General features: G+C 48.2%; 1 protein-coding gene across 1 annotated transcript in view; it reads right to left on the minus strand.

The window, feature by feature from the left end:
- Positions 1–24,562, minus strand: part of ATP6V1B1 (ATPase H+ transporting V1 subunit B1) — a 47,927-nt gene that overhangs the window by 13,915 nt on the left and 9,450 nt on the right. Inside the window, exons 2-6 of the mRNA XM_058193617.1 lie at positions 14,510–14,565; positions 12,029–12,127; positions 6,217–6,310; positions 2,955–3,032; positions 1,959–2,098 (exon numbers count right to left, since the gene is read on the minus strand). Of these exons, the coding sequence (XP_058049600.1) occupies positions 1,959–2,098; positions 2,955–3,032; positions 6,217–6,310; positions 12,029–12,127; positions 14,510–14,565 (467 nt within the window). The remainder of the gene's footprint in view (positions 1–1,958; positions 2,099–2,954; positions 3,033–6,216; positions 6,311–12,028; positions 12,128–14,509; positions 14,566–24,562) is intronic.

The following is a 24,562-nucleotide window of genomic DNA, read 5'->3' on the forward strand; positions in this document are numbered from 1 at the left end:
TTATGGGCTCATTAGCTTTGAGAGCTTCCCTGCAGTCAGAAGATGTGAGGTTCATTCAATGCTTCTCTCTTCAAGAGGCTCCTTCATGGAGCAGATAAGAAAGGAGACAAGAGCAACAGAATAACAGAGTTGGAAGGGACCTTGGAGGTCTTGAACTAGAGCCCTCTGCTCGGGCAGGAGGCCCCAGACCGTTTCAGACAAATGGCTGTCCAATCTCTTCCTAAAAACCTCCAGTGTTGGAGCATCCACAACTTCTGGTAGCAAGCCGTTCCACTGGTTAAATGTTCTGTTAGGAAATTTCTCCTTATTTCTGGGTTGCTTTGGTCCCTGATTACTTTCCATCCCTTGTTTCTTCTCCTGCCTTCAGGGGCTTTGGAAAATAGATTTATTTATTTATTTATTTATTTATTTATTTATTTATTTATTTATTTATTTATTTATTTATTTATTTATTTATTTTATTTTGTCACAACAATATATGTAGGTATCATACAAAAAGATTATATAGTATATAAACACATATATGAGTAAATATAAGGAGGTATAAGCATATATATAGGAAGAAGAAAAGAAAAACAATAGGACAGGAACGGTAGGCACGTTTGTGCGCTTATGCACGCCCCTTATGGTCCTCTTAGGAATGGGGTGAGGTCAATAGTAGAAAGTTTTTGGTTAAAGCTATTGGGATTATGGGAAGAGACCACAGAGTCAGGTAAAGTGTTCCAAGCACTGATGATTCTGTTGCAGAAGTCATATTTTCTGCAATCTAGATTAAAGCGGTTTACATTAAGTTTAAATCTATTGGTTGCCCTTGTATTATTGCAATTAAAGCTGAAGTAGTCTTTGACAGGAAGGACATTACAGTAGATGATTCTGTGAGTTAAACTTAGGTCTAACTTACTTAGGTTAAACTTAGATTGACACCCCCCCACCTCTTCTTTGTTGGCAGCCCCTCAAATACTGGAAGGCTGATATCATGACCTTCTTTTCCCTAGACTAGACATGCCCAGATCCTGGAACCGTTCTTTGTGTGTTTTAGTCACCAGCCCCCCAATCATCCTTGTTGCTCTTCTCTGCACCCTTTCTAGAGCTAAAGCTAGCTGAGGAATCCTGGGAGTTGAAGTCCACAAGTCATAAAGTTGCCAAGGTTGGAGACCCCTGTTCTAGAGCATTCCAGACCTAAAGAGGCCTCCAAGCCTTCTTTAAGGGAGGGGTGAGCGTTATCCCAAGCCCAATACTAAAACAAAACCCACTGTCCTTTGGGACAATTCAACCCCGGTGGCTTCATAGACACACCGAGTGTAACTTCCTTGGTGGCTGTTTAAGCAGAGAGAGGCCTGGCTTCCTTTGGGGATTTTGCTTTAGAATTTCTTAGGCTCTTTTATATCTCTGGAATAATGAAATGGAAGAGTAGTTTTCCTTCTTTACCTTCAATTTCCTTAGGAGACGGGGTTGTTCAGGTATATAATACTAAGAACTATTGTCCTTCCTTCCTTCCTTCCTTCCTTCCTTCCTTCCTTCCTTCCTTCCTTCCTTCCTTCCTTCCTTCCTTCTTTCCTCCCTCCCTCCCTTCCATGGTGTGCAGTAGTTAGAATGCAGCATTGCAGGCTGACTCTGCCCACTGCCAGGAGTTCGATCCTGACCAACTCAAGATGGACTCAGCCTTCCGTCCTTCTGAGGTGGGTCAAATGAGGACCTAGATTGTTGGGGGGAGAAGAGGCTGACTTTGTAAATCGCTGAGAGAGGGCTGGAAAGCAATGTGAAGAGGTTTGTAAGTCTAAGTGCTGTTGCTATTTCTTCTGAATATCTCCTGCCTCTCTGTTTTTCCAGGGTCTCCAGTCCCAGCACGTGACTTTGGCATTCCCACAGAATGAAAAAGTCCCTCTCAAAAGACCCTCAAGAGCCTTCCTGCTGCGAACTGCTGGAGCCAAAGGGAGGGGGGCTCGCGAGGACCCTACCTCGTTGTGGGGGAGACCAGCAGCAGAGAAAATGGGGATCTTCTGTCCTCGGGCGATGCTGTTCATGACGTCGATGGGGGAGAGGCCCGTCTGGATCATCTCCTCGGGGTAAATGCGTCCCTGTGGGTTGATGGGCTGCCCTGGAGAAGGGAGGGAAGGAGATGCAAATGAGAGGGAGGGAGGGAGGAAGGGAGGGAGGGAGGGAGGGAAAAAGAGGAAGGAAGTGAGGAAGGGAAAGGAAGGAAAGACATGGAAATGAGAGGAAGGAAGGAATGAGATAGGGAGGGAAGGAAGGAAGGAAGGAAGGAAGGAAGGAAGGAGAAAAAGAAGGAGGGAGGGAGGGAAAGGAAGGAAAGAAGATGGGAAGGAGAGGAAGGAAGGAAGGAGGAAGGAGGAAGGAGGAGGAAGGAAGGAGGGAGAGAGAAATGAAAGGAAGGAGGGAGGGAGGGAGGGAGGGAAGGAGGGAAGGAAATGGGAAAGGAATGAAGGAGAAAAAGAGGAGGGAGAAAGGAAGGAAGGAAAGGAAGGAAAGAAGGAGATGGGAATGAGAGGAAGGAAGGAAAGAAGGAAGGAGCTATTCCAGGGTAAATCAGTGCTTAGTTTCTGAAGGACTCAAAACATAATTTAGTGTTTCAAAGGGATGTTGCTTGGCCCATTTCTCCCCCCTCCCTCCACCCCGGTTGGGTTCATCTTCCTCTTAAAAGCTTTTGCCAAATCAAAGCACAAAAGTTGTGACCTTCAATTTCTTAAAGTGAAGACCCAGAAGTCGTTCTTGTAAAGCTGGAGCTCCCTCGTTCTGCCTTCTTCTCTGTTGTGGCCAAAGAGAAGAGCTCCCGTTTAGCTGCCATGGTTGGGCAAGAGGAGGCTCCACTCAGTTTAATGGCCGAAACCTGGAGAAAGCTGGGCCCTGGGGGTCCTTCCCCAGGAGGCACTGCCCGCCATGATCCACCACTCCAGCCTGCCCTGGACCCCCCCAAGCTGACCCAGAGGCCTCACCGTTAATGTCCAGGAAGTCCTCGGCCATCACCATGGGGCCTTTGTCGATGGGCTTAGCTGACCCGTTGAAGACTCGGCCTGCAATGAGAAGCAACCATGGGGAGGTGAAGGATGTGGGGGCAGGAGAGAGGAAGGGTCAACTGTGAACAGCGGAGGGGCTCAGTGGTTGGAAAGCCTGAACAGGTAGCCAGGCTCTTTCCAACTGAAGAATCTCCTGCAAGAAGCTACTTGGCACTTCAAGACCTTAGAGGGATGGAATCAGAATCATGTGAAGTGTTGATACCACTTTATAAGGCCTTGGAAAGGCCACGCTTGGAATCCTGCATCCAGGTTTGGTCGCCATGATGTAAAAAAGATGCTGAGACTTTGGAAAGAGTGCAGAGAAGAGCATCAAAGAGGATGAGGGGACTGGAGGCTAAAAGATATGTAGAACGGTTGCAGGATCTGGGTATGTCTAGTTTTGTAGGAATTTAGCATCCACCCCCCTCCTAGAAGAATGAAATATTTTAGAAAATATTTAAAAGGCAGAATATATTTCCCTGGATGAGAAATGGAGAAACATGTTTTAAAGACAAAGCAGCTCCCTGCAACTTCCTGCCACCCCCCACCTTTGTCAATGGGCCATTAAAGCCTCAGCCAAGCTCACTCATTTCCCCCCACCTTTGTCAATAGGCCAGAGGTAGAAACTCATTCTCCCCACCTTTGTCAATGGGCCATCATCATCTGCAACACAATAGGACCCATCTAGCAACAGAAACTCACCACATGACACCTGGGAAGATTACATCAGCCAGCAAGGCTAGCTAAGACCCCCACCCCCTGGGAGTCTGACAGCCAATCAGGGTACTCTTCCTGTGCCCCAGAAAGTTCAAAGCTCAGAAAAAGCATAAAGCTAGGGAGTGCACAGGATCTCAGCCCTTTTCTGCTCAGGATCTCAAGCCATGTGATCCTGGCCACCATTAAACCATCTTTCCAAGCAGCTTCCATGTTTCCAGTGTCTTTGTCCCCACTTGGAACTGAACCCAGATGGATATTTCTTCCAACAGTTTAATGAAAAGAAGGACGAGGGGAGACATGATAGCAGTCTTCCAATATCTCAGGGGTTGCCACAAAGAAGAGGGAGTCAACCTCTTCTCCAAAGCACCAGAAGGCAGGACAAGAAGCAACGGGTGGAAACTAACCAAGGAGAGAAGGAGAAATTTTCTGACAGAACAATTAGCCAGAGGAACAACTTGTCTCCAGAAGTTGCAGTGGCTCCATCACTGGAGGTTTTTAAGCAGACATGAAACAGCCACTTGTTTGGAATGGTAGAAGGCCTCCTGCTTGAGCAGGGGGTTGGACTAGAAGACCTCCAAGGTCCCTTCCAATTCTGTTATTATTGTGCCTCCAACAGGACAACCAGAGCGCAGCTGAATCAAGCAACGTTACCCCAGAAGACCCCCGTGGAGGACTTCCTGGGCAGACCCGTGGATGACCTGGCCCCGCCATCATTCAGAGCAGAGCCACCAGGAAAGCCATCCAGACAGCCTCCTTCACAGCTCTCCCAAAGGGGAAGAGAGGCCGTTGCTCCTCTCGAAGGCGAGACCCAACCGTTCTCCAATGGCGCCTTCTGTCAGCGCGCATCAGGAGACCTCTCCTGGAAAAGAGCAAGGCCTGGGAGATGTTGGGTCACATCACCATCAAAAGGAGCCAGAGGGCCTCGGATTTCCATCCCCATCTTCACGTTCCTGCAGCCCTTGACTTGGAGATCCCCCAGATGTCAACGCCAGGTAGCTTCCACCGCCTTCCCCCAACGATCCACCTGAAAACGAGCTTCTGTGGACCGAGGCAGCTCTTCAAGAGCCAGTTTCCTTCCGTGGGGGTTTTTACACCCCAGATCCTGATCGCTCTTGTGTCCAGACTCAGCACGGGAAGACCGGTCTGGAACCTTCTCTCCACTCAAAAGTAGGGGGTTGGACTAGAACAGGGGTCTTCAACCTTGGTCCCTTCAAGACTTGTGGACTTCAACTCCCAGAGTCCCTCAGCCAGCAAAGCAGGGGTCTCCAACCTTGGTCCCTTTAAGACTTGTGGACTTCAACTCCCAGAGTCCCTCAGCCAGCAAAGCAGGGGTCTCCAACCTTGGTCCCTTTAAGACTTGTGGACTTCAACTCCCAGAGTCCCTCAGCCAGCAAAGCAGGGGTCTCCAACCTTGGTCCCTTTAAGACTTGTGGACTTCAACTCCCAGAGTTCCTCAGCCAGCAAAGCAGGGGTCTCCAACCTTGGTCCCTTTAAGACTTGTGGACTTCAACTCCCAGAGTCCCTCAGCCAGCAAAGCAGGGGTCCCCAACCTTGGTCCCTTTAAGACTTGTGGACTTCAACTCCCAGAGTTCCTCAGCCACCAAAGCAGGGGTCTCCAACCTTGGTCCCTTTAAGACTTGTGGACTTCAACTCCCAGAGTCTCTCAGCCAGCAAAGCAGGGGTCTCCAACCTTGGTCCCTTTAAGACTTGTGGACTTCAACTCCCAGAGTTCCTCAGCCAGCAAAGCAGGGGTCTCCAACCTTGGTCCCTTTAAGACTTGTGGACTTCAACTCCCAGAGTCCCTCAGCCAGCAAAGCAGGGGTCCCCAACCTTGGTCCCTTTAAGACTTGTGGACTTCAACTTCCAGAGTTCCTCAGCCACCAAAGCAGGGGTCTCCAACCTTGGTCCCTTTAAGACTTGTGGACTTCAACTCCCAGAGTCTCTCAGCCAGCAAAGCAGGGGTCTCCAACCTTGGTCCCTTTAAGACTTGTGGACTTCAACTCCCAGAGTTCCTCAGCCAGCAAAGCTGGCTGAGGGACTCTGGGAGTTGAAGTCCACAAGTCTTAAAGGGACCAAGGTTGGAGACCCCTGGACTAGAAGACCTCCAAGGTCCCTTCCAACTCTGTGATTCTATGAAGCATTTCTGGTGGATTTCTTCCCCCCTTGGTCCCTGGGTGGGCACCTTCCTACAACTCAGGGGTGTCAAATACAAGGCCCGTGGGCTGGATCTGGCCCGTGATGTGGCATCCAGTGCGAACAGGAAACATGCTAGCAGTTTGGGGAGCGGCATCAAGCTGGCCACACCCACCCAGTCAGCCACACCCACCCAATCGGCCACGTCCCCCAGGCCCCACCTGAGGTCAGCCACAGCCCAGATGCGGCCCTCCGTGAAAATGAGTTTGATGCCCCTGCTGTACCTGGAGCAACTGATCATCATGATTGACAGCTGCCCCTCCCTTCGCCTCCCCAAAGAGGTCCCACCTACCCAGCATGTCCTCGGACACGGGCGTGCGGAGAATGTCCCCAGTGAACTCGCAAGTGGTCTTGTGGGCATCGATGCCAGAGGTCCCTTCGAACACCTGCAGAGGAAAAGCCACAGGCCCAGGAGCCAATTACGGGCCATTAAGGAGGATTAGCAGCAAAAAGGCTTCCTGCCCAGCCCCCCCCCTCCCTGCCCATGCCTCTCATTCAGGACCCTCTGTCATGCCCCCACCCCGTGGGATTGCCTGGCCTGACCCCTTGCAAGACAATCTTCACACCTCCGCCAGGGGTGGGTGGTGGATCTCCTCTCCTGCCCCATGTCCAACTTCTAAGCCCCTTCGGTCCAAAGGCGTGGGAGTGGGAGGATTGCCACCCTAAAGGTCTCCCCCCTGGAGGAGCGAAGGTTGGCAGATGACCCTCTGAGGGCAAAGAAGGTCAACGCTGCAGCTGCCTGGGAGCAGCTTAAACAGAGTGAGGCAAAGAGGGCAGTTCGCAGGTGGACCTTCAGAGGGGCTTCGAAAAGGTCAGCGACTGGCCAAAGGCTAATTCCCAAGCAGGAAGGGCCTCTTCTCCTCCCCTCCCCAACTATTTATTTTTTATTTATTTTATTTTGTCACAGTATACACAAGCATCAACATAAAATAACTACATATCATATAAGCATATATATGAGCAAAAGTATTCAATAACTATATTAATTTGATATAAGGGCCTCTGGTGGCTCACCAGGCTAATGCAGCCTGTTATTAACACACAGCTGCCTGCAATTACAATTACTGCAGGCTCGAGTCCCACCAGGCCCAAGGTTGACTCAGCCTTCCATCCTTTATAAGGTAGGTAAAATGAGGACCCAGATTATTGGGGGCAATTAAGTTGACTTTGTATATAATATACAAATGGATGAAGACTATTGCTTAACATAGTTGTAAGCCGCCCTGAGTCTGCGGAGAAGGGCGGGATATAAATGCAAATTAAAAAAAAAGAAGAAGCAACAGGTGGAAACTAATCAAGGAGAGAATCAACTGGAAGGGATCTTGGAGGTCTTCTAGTCCACCCTCTACCATTTCAAAGAAGTGGCTCTTCTTAAAAGCCTCCAGTGATGGAGCACCCACAACTTCTGGTGGCAAGCTGTTCCACAGACGAAATGTTCTCACTGTCAGGAAGTCCCTCCTTAATTCCAGGTTGCTTCTCTCCTTGATTAGTTTTTCCATCCATTGTTTCTTCTCCGGCCTTGCAAGACAATCTTCACACCTTCTGCTAGGTTTGGAAAATAAGTGGAACCCCTCTTTTTGGGGGCAGCCCCTCAAATACTGGAATACCGCTATCATGTTGTTTCCTCCCCCCCCCCAGAACTAAGGAGAAATTTCCTGACAGTTAGAACAATTAACCAGTGGAACCAATGGTCTCCAACACTGGAGTTTTGTTTTAAGAAGAGACTGGACAATCACTTGTCTGGAATAGTTTAGGGCAGAGGTCTTCAAACTTGGCCGCTTTAAGACCTGTGGACTTCAACTCCCAGAATTCTCCAGCCAGCATAGCTGGCTGGTGAATTCTGGGAGTTGAAGTCCACAAGTGTCGTATCCCACTCATCCTCTGACGGCCGGGTCTGGGAAGTCTGTATCAAGCGTGGCCACGAAGCCTCTGCAGCTTTGCCAAATTCCTGTCAGAGTTCTCAGGGCAGGCAGGAATCCAAGGTGTGACTTCAGCAACCAGATGAGACTTTGCCTGACTCAAGGAATGCCAAAAAGCAGATCCTTTATATAGGCCATGGGGATGTGGCTCGATGACTCAGCACTTATCCAGGCCTGCCCCTCCCTTCCTTTTGCTGACGTCGCCTCTCCATTCTCCAGAAGCGGGGATCTGTCCACTTTTCGTCCTCCTGCTCAGCTGCCGGCAATTCCAGCTCGTGGCTGGCTTCATGCTCACACGCTGTAGGGAGGTTTGTTTGCTCAGTCTGTCCGGGCATGGTGCCAGGGCTGGGGGCTGGAGGCATGCCAGGCCATTCTTCGTCACTATCAGTCTCTGGCTCAGATAGCAGGAGATGGGAGGGGCCCGGCTGCGGAGAGGGGGGCGGGCGAGGCACAACAACAAGTCTTAAAGCGGCCAAGTTTGAAGACCTCTGGTTTAGGGTCTCCTGCTTGAGCAGAGGGTTGGACTAGAAGACCTCCAAGGTGCCTTCCAACTCTTCTATTTCCCCCCAGAAATTTGGAAAAGATGATCTTTGAAATGTGGCAAAACTCCGTGTCGTCTCCCAACAGCAGCGAAGGCTTTGATTTTTCTGTATCATTTTTATCGTCTTCCGGAGGGTCTTTCGGAATGATGAAACCCAGAACTTCTGGTCCAGCTGACCCCTGTTTCCCAGGTCTAAGGGCTGGCCGGCCGACGTTCAGAAAAGCCCCCAGTGAAAACGGGCTGTGGCTTGAAACCGTTTTTCCTGCTTGCAAAGTCTACCCATGTTTGTATAATTTCTGGCTTCAGGCAAGGAGGAGTCACGTGCGCCAGCCAAAGAGGGGAGTTGCTAAGACTGGGCAGCTCTGACAACGTCACATTTTCCACACCAGATGCACAAGCTAGAAGTATTAGAATAATCACAGCTCAGATCCTGGGATGATGATATCTTGAACACTATCGAAGCACATCTGCCTATCCCTGCCTATTCATTACCCAGCTGGGTAACATGATCAGTGCTAGAAAGGGAGTGGGGGAGGAGGAAGAGGAGGAGGAAGAAGAGGAAGAAGAGGAGGAGGAAGAGGAGGAGGAGGACTGTGGGGTCCTTGGGTCTCTCTGGTTGTTTCCTTGCAGATGTTTCATGACCCAGCTAACTAACATCATGTTAGAAGGGAGGAAGTTGTAGAAAGGAGGAGGAGGAGGAGGAGGAGGAGGAGGAGGAGGAGGAGGAGGAAGAGGACAGCAGGAGGAGGAGGAGAGGGAGAGGAGGAGGAGAGGGAGAGGAGGAGGAGGAGGAAGAGGAGGAGGAAGAGGAGGAGGAGGACTGGTGTGGGTCTTTGGGCTTGGTTGTTTTCTTGTAGAAGTTTCATGACCCAGCTAACTAACATCATATTAGAAGGGAGGAAGTTGTAGAAAGGAGGAGGAGGAGGAGGAGGAGGAAGAGGACAGCAGGAGGAGGAGGAGAGGGAGAGGAGGAGGAGAAAAAGAGGAGGAGGAGGAGGAGGAGGACTGGTGTGGTTCTTTGAGCTTGGTTGTTTTCTTGTAGATGTTTCATGACCCAGCTAACTAACATCATGTTAGAAGGGAGAAAGCTGTAGAAAAGAGGAGGAAGAGGAGGAGGACAGCAGGAGGAGGAAAGGGAGAGGAGGAGGAGGACTGGTGTGGGTCCTTGGGTCTCTCTGAACTTGGTTGTTTTCTTGTAGATGTTTCATGACCCAACTACATAACATCATCAGTGCTAGAAGGGAGGGGGCGTGCGTCTGGAAACAAGTGGCTTGTCCTGTCAGTTTTGCTGGTATTCTTCTAGATCATGTCTCGACATCTGGCTGACTGGGGGTGGCCACCCATAGTAATAATAATAAAGAAAAAACATAAAATCAAAAACCTGCAAATAGAAATAGAACGACACTGGGGGGGAAAATACCTCAGAAACTTAGTACTTATAGTCCTAGGCGCTTTGGGAGCAATCCCAAAACATCTGGAGCATCACGTGAGCACCGACGGCATTGACAAAGCCACCATCGGTCAATTGCAAAAAAGGCAGCTTTGCTTGGGAACAGCTGACATCCTGTGGATGATACCTTTGATCTTATTTTTTTTTTTTTAATTGAAAGAGTTTTAAAAAAAACAAAAACATTTTTCCTCACCCAAAATCCCCACCCCGGCTTCCCGGGTCAATCACAAGGTAAAGTCCAATCCAAATAACCACATCCAAAGCTTTTCGTCTTTGAACTTATTAAGCGACCACATCTGCCTATCTCAGATCCTTGGGAAGGGACTCGATGGGTGGACAAAAATGCCAGGCCCTGTCTCCACATCTGGCTGACTGTGCAACCAGCCACAATCATTGTATATCCTGCCTGATTCCTGCTGTCCCTTGGAAATGAACCGCAAAGTGCATGAATATTTAACAGATGACTTTGTGTTCTCCGTGTAGCTCCCTGCTCTCTTCTGGATCCCTCCAGGACGAGGGGCTGCTGGAACTCAGGATAAAAAGAAGCATCACGGAAATGAGAGCGAGCGAGATGGAGAACCTCTAGGTGGCCCCCAGAAAGAGAGGGGCTTAAAGACCCCAAACCCAGGGACACAGTGCTGCCTTTTCATTCTGGTGCTCAGGGACAACTTGAAGGCAGGACGCCCACAAGGGAAGATCCGAAACATCCAGAGGGCAGCCGCCACGGTCTGATCCCGGTTCTCCCCTTTGTTGACGTGTTTGGGGGGCCCTTTGGCTTTTGATCGGACCCCGCGGGGACCCTGCTTGGAGTGGGAAGTCCGGAACAGACCGGGAGCCGCTTTGCAAAATCCTCTTTTGTAATCGAGCTGACAATCCTTTTCCCTTTGATACCTTGGCTGAAATTGTGGGCCGGTTTCCAGAGGAAGCCACGTGTCGACTTGAGTCTAAGCTGCCTGTCTTTGTCCCTGCAATCCTGCTCTATATTTAGAGCCACGGAGCCAGCCGCCCGCCGTGGGCTGAATCCTCCTGGCTCAATCCAGCCGCCAGCTGACTGGATGGCATCCAGGACGTGAAAGATTAACCGGTCTTCTTGGAACAGGCTTCCTTTGCCAACCCGATGCCCTCTCCGTGCCCTGGGCTCTTCTCCCCATCCCCCTCAGCCCACGTGCTCACCGGACTTCCCCTGCACGGCTGGGCAATGAAGGACAGGAGGCCAAAGCTCTCTGGCCATGCCCTGACCTAATGGGGACAGAGCAGAAAATCCTCCTGGACGGGTGGAGTCGGGGAAGCTCCTGCTGCAGCTGGCCTCTGGGATTGGGTGGCCTTAACAGGGACAGAATAACAGACTTGGAAGGGGCCTTGGAGGTCTTCTAGTCCAACCCTCTGCTCAAAAGGAAGATCCTGTACCATTTCAGACCAATGGCTGTCCAATCTCTTCTCGAAAACCTCCAGGGTTGGAGCATCTGGTGGCAAGCTGTTCCACTGGTTAATTGTTCTCACTGTCAGGAAGATCCTCCTTAATTCTAGGTTGGATCTCTCCTTGACAGGAAGGAAGGAAGGAAGGAAGGAAGGAAGGAAGGAAGGAAGGAAGGAAGGAAGGAAGGAAGGAAGGAAGGAAGGATGGGAGGGAGGGAGGGAGGGAGAGGGAGGGAAGAAAGTATCAGGAAAGAAGGAAGGGAAGCAGGTCAGATAGGAAGGAAGGAGAGAGGGAGGGAGGGAGGGAAGGCTCATAAAGAGAAGGAAAGAAGGGAAGGAAGAAGGGAAGGAAGGAAGTGTTGAAGCATCCACAACTTCTAGAGACAATCAGTTGTTCCACTGATTAATTGTTCCCACTGTCAGGAATTTTCCCCTTATTTCTTGGTTGCCTCTCTCCTTGATTGGTTTCCATCCGTTGCTTCTTGTCCTGCCTTCTGGTGCTTTGGGGAATAAGCTGACCCCCACTTCTTTAGGGCAGCCCCTCAGATATGGCAACTGACTCATATTTATGACGGTCGCAGTGCCCTGAGGGTCACGCAATCCCCTTTTGTGACCTTAACAGCTTGTGGTCGTATCTTGAGGAACTGCCTGTAGTTACCATGACTTTCTCTTGTGCAAATGTTCCAGAGTCGGCGTTCAGAGATGTTTATTACAGATTGGATTTCTATCAAGATCCCCTTCCGCTCCCTGGAGCGCTCCAGGTGTCTCTTCCACTCACCTGGACGATGGCTTTGGAGCCGGTCACCTCCAGCACCTGCCCGCTCCGATGGGTGCCGTTGGGCAGGGTGAAGTTGACGATCTCCGCGTACTGGGCGAACTGCGAGGGGGACACAAAAGGCAATTGATCTCCGTGTCTGAACTCTCGCCGGCTTCCCCTCCTCCGCCCCTGGCAAAGTTTGGGGAAGGGTACCTGATTGCACAGCTGCCTGCCTGCCTCTGTCTGTCTCTCTATTTATCTACACCAGGGGTCTGCAAACTTGGCTCTTTTAAGACTTGTGGACTTCAACTCCCAGAGTCCCTCAGCCAGCAAAGCTGGCTGAGGAACTCTGGGAGTTGAAGTCCACAAGTCTTAAAAGAGCCAAGTTTGCAGACCCCTGATCTATACCATCTGTCTGTCTGTCTATCTCTGTGTATCATCTCTCTTTCTTTATCTATCCTGTCTTCCTGTCTCTATCTCTCTATCATCTCTGTCTCCCGCTCTATCTAGCAATCTATCACCTAATCACTTATCTATCTCTCCCTATCTACAGTATCTTATCTGTCTACTTACCTGCCTATCATCTCTGTATTTCTCTCCCCATCCATCCCTCCATCCCTCCCAAAGCCCAAAGGCTACCGCAGGACTAGCGTCAGTTAGACTGATCTCCCTACAATTTACTCAGAGATCAGTTCTTCTTTTCAGTGAGCCGGAAAGAAAAATGAAAAAGCTCAGCCTCTCTGCTGCCTCCCCAGTTAACCGGCTGGCAGATTCACCTGGTGATGCTCAGAGCTCAGTTTCTGGCCCCGGACCTTCCCTGCCAAAAGGATTTGGTGGGCAAACCACACCTTAGCTTAAGTTTTGGATTCTCTAGGAAGCTCTCTGGGCTCCAGATTCCCAAGCGCACGTTTTTTGGACTCCGCCCAGGCCTCTGTTGCTTTCTCTGGGCTCTGCTCCAAAATAAACCTTGTAAAATGACCCAGAAACAGATCCACTCTTCTAGTTGAACAGATTTCAAAATGGGTTTGGCCGCTAGAGGCCGCCCTGTCGCCTGCTGTCTGACCACCGCCCTGGATTTTGGAGCTTGCGAGACTGCTAGCGAGGGATGGATGGATGGGAGAGAGAGAGAGAGAGAGAGAGAGAGAGAGAGAGAAAGAAAGATAAAGAGATTGAGAGAGAGAGGGATGGATGGATGGGAGGGAGGGAGGGAGGGAGATAGATAGATAGATAGATAGATAGATAGATAGATAGATAGATAGATAGATAGATAGATAGATGATATCATGTATCCACTGTAATCTACCAGATCCCCTGCAAGGATTGCCCCTGTGGGACGGATAGGGAGGAAGAGGGAGAAAAGAGAAGGAGGGAAGGAGGGGAAGAGAAAGACAGGGAGGGGGGAGAGGGAGGAAGGAGGAGGTAAGGAAAGAGAAAGGGAGAGGGAGGGAGCGATGGGGGGAAAGAGAAGGAGAGAAAGAGAGGGGGCAGAGAGGGGGCATTGAATGCTTTCCTAAAGTCCCCCCCCCAAAAAAAAATGGGAGCAGATGCTGCAGCCGAAGCCAGCTTAGGCCAAAGTGACCATGGAGGAGAGGGCCCAGTGGCTGCATTGTGGGTGGGTGGGGGGCTCTGCTGCAGAGTCAAAACAGCCAATCAGAGCCGCGCAGATCCCAGCCTGTGACCGTGTCAGCCACCAATGGTTAGTGAAGCATGCTAGATCATGCCCAGGGCAAAAACGCGCTCTGGCGAGAGAGGGAGCCCGTTTAAAATGGGAAAAAACTAAAGGCACTAAGCGGGGATGAAAGACAACAAATGTCACACTCGGTGTTGTGTAGAGAGAGTTCCTGGCAGAATCAGCCAAGGAAGGCCATGGTTGTTTGCAAAAAAAATAATAATAAAAATGGGTTGGGGTAGACCTGGGGACTACAACTCCCAGAATCCCTGAGCCAGCGGTTCATATTTATGACACTGCGACCGTCATAAATATGGACCAGATGCCAAGCGTCCACATTTTGATCACGTGACCACGGGAAAGTTGCCACAGTTGAAAGTGTGAAAAAGTCAGTTTTTTCACTTTTTCACTTTTTTTTTTCTGCATCACTACAGGAAGTGTTTTACAACTGTTACAATCATTCATTTAGTGACATTTCAAAGCTACGACAACACTGAAAAAAAGGTCTTATGACCATTTTTCACACTTACGACCATTGCCACATTCCCCATGATCACGTGATCAAAATTCAGGCGCTCGGCAATTGACTCGTATTTATGACAGTTGCAGAGTCCCAGAATCACATGATCCACTTTTGCGACCTTCTAGCAAGCAGTGTTAAGGGGGAAGCCGGATTCACTTAACAGCCGTGACAAGAGAGGTCATAAAATGGGCAAAACTCACTTAACAACTGTCTCACTTAATAACATAAACTCTGGCCTCCATTGTGGCCATAAGTCGAGGACAACCTGTATTGCGTGGCGGGGGAGGGGGGGAAATCGGCCGTCACCTACCTTCACGTTGTCCAGGACTACCAGGGGTCCGTTCACCCCACACACCGTCCGGTACGCTGTGGAGAAAGAGAAAACCAGGGGGAATTATCGGTCAGCAGAGAGAAAGTTGTGATGGAAAAGAACAAGAGTTCAGAGCTGGGGAAAGAAATCTGCATGTTGAGTTATTTATGGAGTCCCCATGTTTAAGTAATTGAGCTTAAAACCTTGTACTGTAATTCATAATTTAAAAACAGAAATAATCCATCCATCTTTGGCATCCTTTCCCTTGGTAGGTTCATCCCTTTGGTCGATGGGGTGGAGAGGGCCTCCCTTGGGGTCTTTCTACTCTTGATGCCACCAGACAGGCCCCCTCCCCCTCCGATGACCGGGTCCAGGAAGTCCATATCAAGCGTGGCCACGAAGCCTCTGCAGCTTTGCCAAATTCCTTTCAGATTTCTCAGAGCAGGCAGGAATCCAAGTTGTGACTTCAGCAAACTAAATGAGACTTTGCTTGATTCAATGTTGCTTGACTCAAACTGGTCCTTTATATAGGCCGTGGGGTGTGGCTCCGTGACTCAGCACTTATCCGGGCCTGCCCCTCCCTTCCTTCTGCTGACATCGCCTCTCCGATCTCCGGAAGCGGGGATCCTCCCACTGTGGATTCTCTTCCTCTGGATTTGCTGCCGATAATTCCAGCACATGGCTGGCTCCCTGCTCTCACGCTGTAGGAGTGAGGTTTGTTCATTCCTGACATTCTGTCCAGGCATGGGGCCAAGTCTGGGGGCTGGAGGCATGCCAGGCTGTTCCTCTTCATTATCAGACTCTGAATCTGATAGCAGGCCCGGGAGGAGACGAGAGGGGCCCGGCTGAGGAGAGGAGGGAGGATGAGGCACAACACAGAGTCTATTGGGTGCAAGAGTCAGAGCAGGATAGAATACAGAATAACAAAGAGTTGGAAGAGACCTTAGAGGTCTTCTAGTCTGACCCTCTGCTAGAACTGGAGACCTTATGCTATACCAGACGAATGGCTGTCCAGGCTCTTCTTGAAAACCTCCCATGATGGAGCACCCATAACTTCTTGAGGCAAGCAGTTCCACTGAAGGATTGTTTCCACAGGTAGGAAATTATCTCTTACTTCTAAGTTTCCACCTGTTGCTTCTTGTCCTGTCTTCAGGGGCAGCCCCTCAAATACTGGACGACTGCTGTCATGTCCCCCCTACTCTTTCTTTTCTCTAGACTAGACATACCCAATTCCTGCAACCATTGTTCTTCCCTCTGTTTTGTGGCAGCCCCTCAAGGATTAGAAGATAGTTATCATGATCCCCCACCCAAATTTCCTGGGAGTTTTAACCCATGGTAGGCTAGAAGAATAACAGGGTAGGAAGGTACCTTGGAGGTCTTCTAGTCCAGCCCTCTGCTCAAGCAGGAAACTCCATAACATTTCAGACATACGGTTGTCCAGCATCTTCCTGAAAACCTCCAGTGATGGAGCACCCACAACTTCTAGTGGCAAGTCGTTCCACTGATTAATTGTTCTCATTGTCTAGGCTAGTTTTACTCCTTGATTGGTTTCCATCCATTGCTTCTTGTCCTGCCTTCTGGTGCCTTGGAGAATAGGTTGACCCTCCCCACCTTATTTGTGGCAGCCCCTCAAATATTGAAATATGCTATCATGTCATCTCTAGTCCTTCTGTTTATTAAACCAGACCTACTCAATTCCTGTAACTGTTCTTCATATGCTTTATCCTCCAGTCTCAATCAATCATCAATCAATCAATCAATCAATCAATCAATCAGAATAGAGCTGGAAGGGACCTTAGGGGGGGTCTGCTAGTCCAATCCCCTGCTCAAGCAGGAGACCGTACACAAATTGAGACAACTGCAAGTGAACCCTATATACAGTAATTTGAGACAAGGAGAGCCTACACAATTTGAGATATTCTAAATGTCTCCTAAATGTCTCCTAAATGTCTAAATGAGGCCTTTGAACTCTGGTGCTGGAGAAGACTCCTGCGAGTCCCTTGGACTGCAAGGTGAACAAACAAGTCAGTCCTAGAGGAGATCAACCCCGACTGCTCTTTAGAAGGTCAGATCCTGAAGATGAAACTGAAATACTTTGGCCACCTAATGAGAAGGAAGGACGCACTGGAGAAGAGCCTCATGCTGGGAAAGATTGAGGGCAAAAGAAGAAAGGGACGACAGAGAATTAGATGGCTGGATGGAGTCACTGAAGCAGTAGGCGTGAGCTTAAATGGACTCCAGAGGATGGTAGAGGACAGGAAGGCCTGGAGGAACGTTGTCCATGGGGTCGCGATGGGTCGGACATGACTTCGCAACTAACAACAACAAAATGTCTCCTAATCATTTTGCCTGTCTTGAAGCCATATATTTTGTTTTAATTTAAGCCATATGTGTTAATGGTAAGAACCAGCACCTTAAAAGACCACCTGAGGGGGGGGGGGAAACTGGAACTCCTTTTCTTAGTCCCAAATCTTCACTTTGATGAAGCATTAAACAGCCAAGTCGGTCGACCTGGTTTTGCATCCCTGCACAAGATAGATTTCTTTGTAGAAATTAATAATTCAGTAGTACTTTAACCCAAGGTAATTTATCTCCTTTGGGATTTCTCCAAATTTGGGTAATCTTCTACATCAGTGCTTGAAACAAGAAAATTGGAGAAAATATTGGCCTTTTTTTTTTAAAAGCCATCAAGACAGAAGGTACTTCTCTTAGAATAACAGAGTTGGAAGGGACCTTGGAGATCTTCTAGTCCAGGGGTCTCCAACCTTGGTCCCTTTAAGACTTGTGGACTTCAACTCCCAGAGTTCCTCAGCCAGCTTTGCTGGCTGAGGGACTCTGGGAGTTGAAGTCCACAAGTCTTAAAAGGACCAAGGTTGGAGACCCCTGTTCTAGTCCAACCCTCTGTCTGCTTAGGCAGGAAACCTTACACCACTTCAGACAAAGGGTTATCCAACATCTTCTTAACTTCTCCACAACATCTGGAGGCCAGCTGTTCAGAAGTTGTAAATGCTCCAACACTGGAAGGCCGCCAGTTGTTTTCCTCCTGTCCTTCTTCCATCTTTCCTTCATTCCTCCCTTCCTCTCCAATCTCTTTCGGCAAAGCTTTTGGACGGCCTGGGAAAGCCACCAGGATAGAAAGAGGCCGGAATGCTGCCACACTTGTTTTGTGAAAGGAACAACAAGCTTCACACTAGACTAGCCATCTGTGCAACTTGGAGACGGCCGTCAGGTCAACCGACTGTGTCATGTCTTCTATGTTCTTCTCGGACCTTCAACCACCATCTTGGAAGGTTTTGCCTCCTGCTCTTTGCAACCAGCTGTTGAGCCAGATTCCCTTCCGCCGAGACGGACACCTTCCATGGTTTCCACCAGGTTTAATCTTCTGGTTTTGTTCAGCTGGCGAGTCCTTGTCCGAAGGTCAGCGGTAGCCCTCAGCAGCTTCCCAAAGAGGCCTTCCTTCATGGGCCACCACCTCCCCCGCCCCCCACAGCCCGGGTTCCCGTCAACTCCATGAGGTCTGACATCCACAGCCACCATTTCTGTAAAGGTTGTGACCTGCTCAGTAGGTTTCACCAAGCCTGGCCTCCTCAGCAGACACATCTGTGCTGTGGGGCCTCACCAGAGGGCAGAGGGCAGGAAGGGCAGGCCTCCTCTGCTGCCCTAAATACTCAGCGTCCGGTTTGTGTTTCTGCAGCGCCTGGAAGAGCCATTTCTTCCAGTTGCCCTTTCACAAAAGCAAAAAGCAAAAAAGCACCCATGTTCTAACACCACGGCATCCTTTTTGGAAAGCCACCAGAGATCTGCAGGCTTGGGCGGTTCTTCTCCAGGTCTACCCAGATGATCACCCCTCTGGCTTTCCTTCTCGGACCACCGCTGGCTCGCTTGCCTCCTCCGTTGGCCAAAGGGGGCTCACGTACAATTAAGGTGGGATTAGCATTCCTGGCCCCAAACGCCCAGGTGGGCACACAGCTGCACTGGGAATTTTGGAGACATCATTTGCCTTGACAGCCAAGTGAGGCTGGGTGAAAGGTTAGCTTCGCACATTGCAAGAGGTCCTGGCTGAGGTTTGCTTTCGGTGGAGAAGGAGCCCAGCGTGGTGGACAGTAGCTAGAGCTCAAGGAGCCGAACCCCGAAGCCTTGAGAGTAGAAAGAGGGGTGCAAAGCCCAAAGAATTGGGGGCCAGCCAGATCCAGAACTGCAAATTTAGAGATATCCTGTCAGCTGGAAAATCCATCCTTCCTTCCTTCCTTCCTTCCTTCCTTCCTTCCTTCCTTCCTTCCTTCCCTCCCTCTCTCCTTCTTCCTTCCTGATAGGGATAGATAGATAGATAGATAGATAGATAGATAGATAGATAGATAGATAGATAGATAGATAGATAGATAGAATAGAATAGAATAGAACAGAATAGAATAGAATTTTTATTGGCCAAGTGTGATTGGACACACAAGGAATTTGTCTTGGTGCATAGGCTCTCAGTGTACATAAAAGAAAAGATACATAACATAACATAACATAACATCAGAGTTGGAAGGGACCTTGGAGGCCTTCTAGTCAGGGGTCTCAACCTTGGTCCTTTAAGACTTGTGGACTTCAACTCCCAGAGTTCCTCAGCCAGCTTTGCTGGCTGAGGGACTCTGGGAGTTGAAGTCCACAAGTCTTAAAAGGACCAAGGTTGGAGACCCCTGTTCTAGTCCAACCCTCTGTCTGCTTAGGCAGGAAACCTTACACCACTTCAGACAAAGGGTTATCCAACATCTTCTTAACTTCTCCACAACATCTGGAGGCCAGCTGTTCAGAAGTTGTAAATGCTCCAACACTGGAAGGCCACCAGTTGTTTTCCTCCTGTCCTTCTTCCATCTTTCCTTCATTCCTCCCTTCCTCTCCAATCTCTTTCGGCAAAGCTTTTGGACGGCCTGGGAAAGCCACCAGGACAGAAAGAGGCCGGAATGCTGCCACACTTGTTTTGTGAAAGGAACAACAAGCTTCACACTAGACTAGCCATCTGTGCAACTTGGAGACGGCCGTCAGGTCAACCGACTGTGTCATGTCTTCTATGTTCTTCTCGGACCTTCAACCACCATCTTGGAAGGTTTTGCCTCCTGCTCTTTGCAACCAGCTGTTGAGCCAGATTCCTTCCGAGACGGACACCTTCCATGGTTTCCACCAGGTTTAATCTTCTGGTTTTGTTCAGCTGGCGAGTCCTTGTCCGAAGGTCAGCGGTAGCCCTCAGCAGCTTCCCAAAGAGGCCTTCCTTCATGGGCCACCACCTCCCCCGCCCCCCACAGCCCGGGTTCCCGTCAACTCCATGAGGTCTGACATCCACAGCCACCATTTCTGTAAAGGTTGTGACCTGCTCAGTAGGTTTCACCAAGCCTGGCCTCCTCAGCAGACACATCTGTGCTGTGGGGCCTCACCAGAGGGCAGAGGGCAGGAAGGGCAGGCCTCCTCTGCTGCCCTAAATACTCAGCGTCCGGTTTGTGTTTCTGCAGCGCCTGGAAGAGCCATTTCTTCCAGTTGCCCTTTCACAAAAGCAAAAAGCAAAAAAGCACCCATGTTCTAACACCACGGCATCCTTTTTGGAAAGCCACCAGAGATCTGCAGGCTTGGGCGGTTCTTCTCCAGGTCTACCCAGATGATCACCCCTCTGGCTTTCCTTCTCGGACCACCGCTGGCTCGCTTGCCTCCTCCGTTGGCCAAAGGGGGCTCACGTACAATTAAGGTGGGATTAGCATTCCTGGCCCCAAACGCCCAGGTGGGCACACAGCTGCACTGGGAATTTTGGAGACATCATTTGCCTTGACAGCCAAGTGAGGCTGGGTGAAAGGTTAGCTTCGCACATTGCAAGAGGTCCTGGCTGAGGTTTGCTTTCGGTGGAGAAGGAGCCCAGCGTGGTGGACAGTAGCTAGAGCTCAAGGAGCCGAACCCCGAAGCCTTGAGAGTAGAAAGAGGGGTGCAAAGCCCAAAGAATTGGGGGCCAGCCAGATCCAGAACTGCAAATTTAGAGATATCCTGTCAGCTGGAAAATCCATCCTTCCTTCCTTCCTTCCTTCCTTCCTTCCTTCCTTCCTTCCTTCCTTCCTTCCCTCCCTCTCTCCTTCTTCCTTCCTGATAGGGATAGATAGATAGATAGATAGATAGATAGATAGATAGATAGATAGATAGATAGATAGATAGATAGATAGATAGATAGAATAGAATAGAATAGAACAGAATAGAATAGAATTTTTATTGGCCAAGTGTGATTGGACACACAAGGAATTTGTCTTGGTGCATAGGCTCTCAGTGTACATAAAAGAAAAGATACATAACATAACATAACATAACATCAGAGTTGGAAGGGACCTTGGAGGCCTTCTAGTCCAACCCCCTGCCCAGGCAGGAAACCCTACACCATCTCAGTCAGATGGTTATCCAACATTTTCTTAAAAATTTCCAGTGTTGGAGCATTCACAACTTCTGAAGGCAAGTTGTTCCACTTATTAATTGTTCTAACTGTCAGGAAATTTCTCCTTAGTTCTAAGTTGCTTCTTTCCTTGATCAGTTTCCACCCATTGCTTCTTGTTCTACCCTCAGGTGCTCTGGAGAACAGCCCGACTCCCACTTCTCTGTGGCAGCCCCTGAGATATTGGAACACTGCTATCATGTCTCCCTGGTCCTTCTTTTTGTTAAACTAGACATACCCAGTTCCTGCAACCGTTCTTCATATGTTTTATCCTCCAGTCCCTAATCATCTTTGTTGCTCTTCTCTGCACTCTTTCTAGAGTCTCAACATCTTTTTACATCGTGGCGACCAAAACTGGATGCAATATTCCAAGTGTGGCCTTACCAAGGCATTATAAAGTGGTACTAGCACTTCACGTGATCTTGATTCTATCCTCTGTTTATGCAGCCCAGAACTGTGTTGGCTTTTTAACAGCTGCTGCACACTGCTGGCTCATATCTAGATGGTTATCCACTAGGACTCCAAGATCCCTCTCACAGGTACTACTATTGAGCAAGGTACCACATATACGGTACTGGTGCATTTTGTTTTTGGCCTAAATGTAGAACCTTACTTTTTCACTGTTGAATTTCATTTTGTTAGATAGCGCCCAATGTTCAAGTCTGTCAAGATCTTTCTGTAACTTGAGCCTATCTTCTGGAGTGTTAGCTATTCCTGCCAGCTTGGTGTCATCTGCAAATTTGATGAGTTCCCCATCTATCCCTCGTCCAAGTCATTGATGAAGATGTTGAAGAGTACTGGGCCTAAAACAGAGCCTTGGGGTACTCCACTGCATACTTCCTCCATGTGGATGTAGTTCCGTTGAGGACTACACGTTGAGTGCGGTTGGTCAGCCAGTTACGAATCCATCTGGTGGTGGTGCTGTCTAACCCACATTTTTCTACTTTATCTAGTAGTAGGTTATGGTCTACTTTATCAAATGCTTTACTGAAGTCCAAGTAAATTATATCAACAGCATTCCTCTGGTCTACTAATTTTGTCATTTTGTCAAAGAATGCGATAAGATTAGTCTGGCATGATCTGTTTTGACAAACCCATGTTGGCTTTTGGTTATTACTTTGTTTGCTTCTAGGTGTTCGGTGATTCGTTGCTTGATTATCTTTTCCAGAATCTTCCCGGTATTGAGGTCAGACTGATAGGTCTGTAGTTTCCTGGATCTGTTTTTTCCTTTTTGAAGATGGGAACTACATCAGCTCTTTTCCAGTCCTCTGGCAGCTCCCTGTGCTCCAGGATCTTTGAAAGATATAGTTCAGTGGTTCTGAGATCACGTCTGCCAGTTCCTTCAGAACCTTGGGGTGTAATCCATCCGGTCCTGGTGATTTGAACTCATCTAGGGTAGACAGGTGTTCACTTACCATTTTCTTCCCTATTTTAACTTGTGTTTCTAATCTGTTTTTGTAGTGCTGTTTTGATAGGTTGGATTGTTTTTCCTTTTGTGTAAAGACAGATGCAAAATATGAGTTAAGTAGATCTGCTTTCTCCCTGTTGCTTGTCATCTTCTTGCCACTTTCTCCCAGCAATGGGCCAATTGTTTCCTTGACTTTTTTCTTGTTTTTAACATGTTGGAAGAAGCTTTTTTTATTATTTTTTACTTTTGTCGCTAGCCTTTGTTCATTGTGAGCCTTAGCTTTCCTCACTTCATCTTTACAGGCTCGGGCTATTTGCTGATATTCTGCCTTAGTTATTTGCCCCTCTTTCCATTTTTTATATTTGTCCTTTTTGTCTTTCAATTTGTCAGATAGTTCTTTATGCATCCATGCTGGTTTCTTTTGTGATCTACTATTTTTCTTCTTCATTGGTATTGTGTTAGACTGTGCTTTTATAATCTCACTTTTCAAAATTTCCCAAGCTTCTTGAGCTGTTTTCCCCCTGAGGATTCTCATCCATTGAATCCTTCTCAAGATCTCTCTAAGTTTATTGAAATTAGAAGTCCAAGACTCTAGTTTGACTTTGTTCTACTACTTGTATTTGCTTAATGTTGAATTCCAATATTGCGTGGTCACTTGCCCCCAAGGTTCCTGTAGCTTCAACACCTTCTATCATTTCATCTCTGTTAGTGAGAATTAAGTCCAATATGGCTGACCCCCTTGTCGCCTTCTCTATTTTTTGGGAAACAAAGTTGTCTGCTAGGTTTGTTAGGAACCTGTTGGATTTTCCACTTGGTGCAGAGTTTGTTTCCCAGTTGATGTCAGGGTAGTTAAAATCCCCCATTACTACTGTGATGTGCTTCCTACATACCTTAGTTAGCTGACTAGCAAAAAGTTCATCTACTTCCTCTGTTTGGTTGGGTGGCCTATAGTATAGACCTATGGCAATATCGTTTTCCACCCCTTTTATATTGACCCAAATACATTCAAGATGATTTTCATCATTGTTGTGCTCTATTTCTGTAGAGATGTAGTTATTTCTTATATATAGTGCAACTCCACCTCCTCTTTATTTGGTCTATTTCTTTTAAATAATTTATATCCTCTAGCTGTATGTTCCATTTGTCAGTTTCATCCCACCAAGTTTCCGTAATGGCAACAATATCATATCTACCCTCATTTACTTGGATTTCTAATTCACCCTGTTTATTCCTCATACTCTGTGCATTGGTGTATAGACATTTGAGTCCATTTGGATTGATCTTGTGTTTACTGTCTACATAACCTGTGTTGACTGCCCCTACTTTCATGCCACCTGTTGGTTTAGTGCACATGGTATGGCACTCACTGTTAAATGCTTGGTTTTGCTTGATAGCATGGTTGATAGTCTTACCCATACAGACATCTATGTTACATGCACTGATAACCCTTTTAGTTTTCGATTGCTGGGGACAGAAATTTTCTATATCAGTTAATTCTCTGTCCCCACTGTTCAGTTTAAATGTTTATCCAAAAAATCTGTGAATGTATTGCTAAGTAACTCAGTCCTTTCTTTGATGGATGCAATCCATCTCTTTGTACAATTTTTCATTGGACCAGTTGCAGACATCATGACTAATAAAACCAAAGCCTTCCTTTTACACCACTCCTTTAGCCACACATTAAACTCCACTACACGCTGGCCTTTACCTTTTTGTTCCTTATGTACTGGTAAAACCTCTGAAAAGTTAAGCCTACAACCTATGCTATTAAGTTCATACCCTAAGCTCTGGAAATCATTCTGCACAGAAAGCACATCCTTTTGGGACAGATCATTTGTGCCAAGGTGTATAATAGCATCAACATCAGAATCCTTACTGGCATTCTTGACTATCTTAAGAATACGCCTCTTGTCTCTGCTGGCAGTAGCACCAGGTAGACACCTGACGTCTTTCAAAACCTCCATATCCTTTCCTAAATTTACATCCCTTACAATTGAATCACCAATCAGAAGGTGGCTTCTCTTTTTGGATACCTTGCTCTTCTTGTGTGACCGATCTGTAATACTTGATACACACTTTTCCAAAGTAGGTTCACACTTTTCCAAAGTAAGTTCTTCATCTTGAACCATAATCCCTTGATTGTTTGAGTTATCAGTATCACAACTACCTTGATCTGTCACTTTAGTGTTCCTATTTAGGTCAG

Source organism: Ahaetulla prasina, chromosome 8 (genome assembly GCF_028640845.1).
Source record: "Ahaetulla prasina isolate Xishuangbanna chromosome 8, ASM2864084v1, whole genome shotgun sequence".
NCBI classification, from domain to species: domain Eukaryota; kingdom Metazoa; phylum Chordata; class Lepidosauria; order Squamata; family Colubridae; genus Ahaetulla; species Ahaetulla prasina.